Consider the following 6,000-nt stretch of genomic DNA (forward strand, 5'->3'; position numbering starts at 1 on the left):
TGCCCATCCTAATCCACTCTGCATCAGCGATGGAGCTGCAGGCTCCCAGCTGCCAGGGGCTCCTGTCCCCTCCCATGGGCTCCCACTGGAGCACCCTCTGGTCCCACAGTGCCAAGAGCACTAGCACGAGACCCTTCCCCTGTAGCCGAGCTGCTCTCCCACTTGCAGCTCCACTCACCTGAGGTATCTGAGTGGCTCGATCTGCTCCCCGCTCTGCGTGGACGGGCAGCTCATTTTCCCTGGCTCAGCGTGGGGCAGGGGGTACAGCTGCCCCCTCTCTGCCTCGGCTCCCAGCAGCTGGAGCTCCCTGCACTGCTGCTGCTTCTCTCTGCCCCTCTTCTTTATGGCTTCAGAGCAGAGCCACCTTCCAGGAGACAGAGCCAGTCATGAGACAGCAGCTGCTGCAGGGAAAGAGGACGATTGGTTGGAGGAACAAGCGAAATCTCCTTCGCCCAATGGGGAGCGGGGAATTGGTTAACCCCTTCCAGCCCACATGGCCATCAAGCAGCTTCAACAAGTCCCGCGGCTGGGTTTGCTCCTTGGATAGCGAGTGCCCCAGGTTGAGTCACGCTCACCCGAGGGAACTGGGGTGACACTCTGGGGTGGAACGAGCTGGCAGGTCTCAGGGCTGTCCTGCCATCACAAGTGGAACCGACTGGGACTGGGCAGAGGGGCTGAGGGCCAGCCAAGCCGCTAGAACTGGGCTTCCCCTATCCACAGAGACAGGCACGAAGTGGCACTTGGAGAGAAGCCTGCATCACTGCGCACCGTTCCCCACCGGCCACAGAGGTGGGGAGAGCCGGAGCACTCAGCCCGGGGTTGGCTTCACCCCCATGAGCACTAAGGTGGGAGCTCGGCAAATTCCAAACTGCCCTGCACAGAGCAGTTCCCAGGGACAAGGGAGACCGGCCCTGCTCGTCCTTACACCAGCATCACCCCTTCGGCCGTAGTGGAGTCACTCCTGATTGACACACCAGCGTGAGGGACAGCAGCCGGCCCCAGGCCACAGGGGTGGCTGTGCTCTGGGATAGGTCCAGTACAGCCATGGCTGGCGGTAAGGTCAGGAGAGATCAGCGGGGTCAGTTATACCCCTAAAGGTGCCTACATCCCCCACCATTCAGACCCACTCTTGAGGTCTGGGCACGGTTTGCTGGGAAGAGACCAATGGCCATTTCCTCAGCTGAGTTCTAGCCTCCAAGGCACCTGCATAGCCAGAGGGAAGCCGCCTGGAAAGGGCCCTTGATCAGCTGGTGAAGGTAGCCATCTTGTTGCCACCACCCACAATGCACCCAGCCTGGTGCAACCCTCCATATCCCTTCCTGAGCCACACAGCCACCCTGAAGCACGATGTTCCCCACAATCCAGCCAGGCAGCTGGCAGGGCCACTCACCGAGCTCCTTGTAAAACGCAGCTCCCAGCCGTCTTCCTTCCCTCTGCAGCTGCTCCCCAACGGTCTCTGGGGGCCTGCAGCCCTGCTTGCAGGAGGGAGCAGCAGTGGACAGGATGGGCTTCTGGCTCTGCAGAGAAGACCACTCCTTCCCCAGCAGATCCTTGGAAGAGGGGGGGGTCCTTCCCCAAGTCCCTCCCCCCAGAGGCAATGGCCCCAGGACAGCTCACTGATTGTTCCAGTGCCCTGGGGCCTAGCGAGATCTCTTCCACCTGGAATAAGCCTCCTCCAAAGCATGGGGTGGATCATTTAGAACTAGGCAAAGCTCCAGCTACTAGAGTCTAAGGAATCAGGCTGCTTCCTGGGGAAGAGGCGTAGATGGGGATTTGCTCCTGTCAAGGAAGGGGACCCCAATCGCCACAACACAGAGCATGTCACTAAGAAAAGTCTCTCCCATACGGATGGGAGGTGAATTAACAAAGAAGCTGCTGCCTGGACAGCTGAGATCTGACAACCTCCCTGTGGCTGTGAACAGTTCCTGGAGCCTGGCCTGTGCGCTGGCCCCTTGCACAGGGTGAGAGTTTCACCCAGCTCAGTCCAGTGCATGTGTGCTTTGCCGTCAGACAGGCAAGCTGCGCCAAAGCTATTGTTCCCATGCTTAAAGTTCAGGACGTTAACCCATCCTCTCTGACCTTGAACAAGGCTCTTCCTGCGGTCCCCGCCCTGGCTCCGAGAGAAGCAGCAGGCTGTAGCCACAGCATTTGGAGCACTCAGAATCAGCACAGCCGTCAGCAACTCCATCAGCGAGGCTATGGGCCGAACACGGTCAGAGATCTCCACTCTCAGTGCCTAAAGCGTGGAGGGTGAAATTAAGCATGTGCATAAGTGTCTGTAGGATCCAGGCTTTACCATGCACTCAAAGGACAAGCTTCATTTACCACAGCAGAAAGGCAGCCTAGCATCAGCAGGGGACAGCACCTCCAGCTGGAAAGGGTCGGTAAAACAGCAGCTCCCACTAGGAAAGGAGCCCAGGACAATAGAGTTACTGAAAGAGCAACAAGAGAGGGGTCTTAAACTAAACTTAAAATTGCCTGTTTTTCAAAATTCATTTTAACAAATCCCTATAATATTCTGAGGGGGCAGGGGTGACTGCAGGTAGCTGCTAAGGTATTGGTTAAGCACTGGGGTTCTGCAGGCAGTGCTAACATGCATTTCTAAGGGGGTTAAGCTTTGAATGGCTCCTTCCACGGTTTGCATAAAACAAGCCCCCATTGTTAGCCCCCTCGCAGCCCTCTAATAGCCCGACAATGGCCTGCACTACAATTCTTAGAAGCTAAAAGGCCACACAAGTCTAGTTATTTCCCTCCATGCCGTTCTGCCTGCTGTTAAGGAGAAGCGTAAATCCAGTCTGCCAGCTTGACTTTCTCCTGCACTCTCGTTAGATTCTGGCCGTGTTGTTTCAAAGCGAGGCTTTAATCAGGCCGCTGGAGAGACGCGTGCATTTCACGGACCGAGCTCGGTTACATGTTAAAAATACTAGAGCGAGGTCCGCGGAGTTTGAAGTGGGGTTTGTTTTAATCTTTTCCTTTTTCAGAAGCATGGAGCTTTCCTCCTTCATAGGTTCCCCCTCCCCACTTCTTTCAGTTTAACTAATTGCCAACTTGTTCCCTTTGGTTCTGCAGATGGAGGGGAAAAAATCCCAGGCTTGCACTGGGGAGGGGAGGGGACACCCATCTTTTACATCCACACGCACATCAATGGTACAAGGCAGGTTGCTCCCACAGTTAGCACCCTACTCTGCAATTCAGGAAAGCTGAATTTCTAGTTCTGAATTTCAGACTTTTCCGGTGACTTTGGCTTACATCATTCAAATCTCTCTGGCCCAGACCCTCGGAAGGTATTTAGGTACACAAGTCCCATGCCTTTGAGAATCCGGGTCTCTGGACCTAGGCAAAATGAGAACAGCCCTTCTCCCCCAGCCCAACTCAGCATTTCTTTCTTGGATGTTTAAACTGCAAAGGGCAGGAACTGTGTCTCACTCAGTGCTTCACCTCTGGGGTCTTGATCTCAGCTGGCACCTCCAGCCACCACTATAACACACACAATACTAATACTAGGCACTTGCAGATAATAGCCAATTAGCCAGCGAAAAGACTCGAAGTAGCAGCCTTCCACACCTGCCTTCCATTGCTAGCCCAATTTTGCAGAGGAAAGAGTGGACATACTTAGAGGGCTGTGCCAGAAAGCTCCTCTCACCCACAAAGAATTTCAAGTTGACATTTCAGGCAGGTTAGGCTCAGTTGAAAGGAGCAAACACTGAAAGAAGCAGAGGGTTATTGGCCCGGATCTGTATACGAACTGGTGGGATTTTTTTTCCTGAGCGTCAACTAAAAGTGACAAGGTGGAGGAGGGAATATCTTTTATTAGATCAGCTTCTGCTGGTGAAAGAGACAAGCTTTTAAGCTTACAGCGAGCGCCCAGATCCGAAGACCTCTGTGGAGCTCGAAAGCTTGTCTCTTTCCCCAACAGAAGTTGGCCCTGTAAAATAGATCACCTTCCCCAGCTTGTCCCTCTCATAGCCTGCGACCAACACGGCAAACTACTAAGGAAGTGAGTTTAGATAAAGGATTTGCCCTGCAGCATTTACAGCCCAAGCACCAGAACAGGTGCTAGAGCAGAAGAGCCTGAAAGGGAAACCGACTAGTCTATAGACAAGAACCAACATATTCAGAAGCAACTTGGGCACTCAGATTTAAGTCTCACTGAAGTCACTGTTTTGAGTGTGCCTACACTGCAGCCCGGCATGTGATTGGCAGCTCATGTACATGTACTCCCGCTAGCCACGCTCCAGCTACCTTGCTCGCTATAAATAGCAGTACGGAAAAGGCAGCAGAGGCTGCACAAACAAGAAGGGGGGGGTCACGTGGGATTGTGCAGCCCACACTGAAGCCCTGCACCGTTGTGTCCTCACCGCTATTTTTAGTGAACTAGATCGATTAAAGCTAGCACAGGGCACGTCTCCGCACGCTGCTAATCACACCGCCAGCTCCAGTGCAGACGTACCCTTACTGGCATAGCTATATGGGTTAGGGTTGGGGGGGGGGAAATCACCCCCCGTAACCATAGTTGCCCCAGCCAAAGCCCTCGTGTAGCTGCAGTTATGCTGGCAAGGAACTCCTAGTGCCAGTATGACGTACTCCATTTGGGGAACTGGTTTAAGTAAAAAGAACTCTTTGGCATGGTAAGAGCAGCTCCCCCATGAGGAAGGTGTCCTGGGATAGCTTAAAGCAATTTGGCTCTCCTGGCAAATGCTTTTCAGCATAGGCAAAGACTGACACGTTTGAAAATACGATCCGGACACCTAGTTTTATCTCCCAAGTTTCAAAGTTTTACTCCCTAAGCAGAATTGTTAACAGGTAACATACGACTGGAAAATCCTCCTGGCACCACAATTGCAAGTGCTGATGGTAACATAGCTAAGGAGGTTTAAAATACCTCTGTGGTTTTTAATGCCACCTCCTCTTTAACACCCCAGGGGAGGGGCTTTAATCAGTTTCTCAGGGTTGTGAAGAACACCAACAGGTGTAACAGAGCAGGTACCAGCCCCCCCCCCCCCCCCAATCACCCTGGGTATGTGAGAGGGGCCTGTCAGATTCTGTTTAACAAGTCCCTCCACTTCCACTTGGTGCTACACTGGCCTTTTCCCATTTTTTAAAATGCCAGTTCATGTCTCCCCTTTGCTCCTATTTTTTTTTCTTCAAACAGTAGCTCACAGCATCTTAGCGGCCAGCCTGTATTGCTTAGCAACCACACAGCTGTGAAGGGGTGTGTGTGTGGGGAGGGGCAGGCAACCACTCCTTAGATAGAAGCCTTACAGTTCTTTGCCAAGTGGACCTTGGCCAAATCAAGGCACAAGCCGACTTTCCAGCTGATGAAAGCATCTGAGGTTTAAGTAACCAACACTGCTCCTGTGATGCACCCCTGCACCCAGGGCTTAAATTCAGCCAGAGCTGGCCGGAGCAGAGCTCCAGTTGATATTTTCAAACCCCATGGAGTTTTTATAGCATGTTGGAGGAGCATGGGGGGCTCCGGGAAATGTTCTCTAAGAATTAAAGCCCTGCCTGTGCCAGCGTGCTGCTCCAGCTAGAGCCCTAGCGATTTTCTGAGCACACCTGCCAAGTTTCTGCTCGGCAGACCATATCTGGCCCTGCTGCACAGGAAAGGCTGGCCCTGCTCATCTCCCTCTGGTGGCGCAAGGCTGGAAGGGAACGCTCAGGGGACAAGCCCGCAAACACAATTCCTTGCCTCCTGTTTGCACAATGCACCTGGGGAGCAACAGCCATCTCCTCCTCCTCCAGCTCTGGAAAGCAGGAATGGCTGCCTGCAGTCCTGGTGCAAAGATCCCCTCCCCATTTCCTGTCTCAGACTCTTGGGTAATGCTGCCCTGCCCTGTTCCACATGGTAGAAGCAATGCCTGGCTGTATATCGCTAAATGTAGGAATTTCCAGTGCAAGGTTCTTCCTGCCCCACATCCAGCAGCACCAGCAGCTTCAGAGGAAAGCACTAGGAACCCTGCAGGGGTAATCTACCCCCAAGGAAAAGCTCTTCCTGCC

General features: G+C 53.4%; 1 protein-coding gene across 6 annotated transcripts in view; it reads right to left on the minus strand.

Moving 5' to 3' along the window:
- The window catches only part of YJEFN3 (YjeF N-terminal domain containing 3), a 51,802-nt gene extending 49,545 nt beyond the window's left edge, over nt 1–2,257 (minus strand). For 2 of the 6 annotated variants that reach the window (XM_050934094.1, XM_050934098.1), the window contains exons 1-3: nt 2,080–2,249; nt 1,391–1,517; nt 179–401 (exon numbers count right to left, since the gene is read on the minus strand). In XM_050934094.1, coding sequence (XP_050790051.1) covers nt 179–234 — 56 coding nt within the window. In that variant the 5' untranslated portion in view covers nt 235–401; nt 1,391–1,517; nt 2,080–2,249. Of the gene's footprint in view, nt 1–178; nt 402–1,390; nt 1,518–2,079 lie in introns of all 6 variants that reach the window. The other 4 variants (XM_050934096.1, XM_050934099.1, XM_050934097.1 and 1 more) reach the window with 4 other exon arrangements.
- Between the last annotated feature and the right edge of the window lie 3,743 nt (nt 2,258–6,000).

This window comes from Gopherus flavomarginatus, chromosome 24 (genome assembly GCF_025201925.1).
Source record: "Gopherus flavomarginatus isolate rGopFla2 chromosome 24, rGopFla2.mat.asm, whole genome shotgun sequence".
Classification (NCBI taxonomy): Eukaryota; Metazoa; Chordata; order Testudines; family Testudinidae; genus Gopherus; species Gopherus flavomarginatus.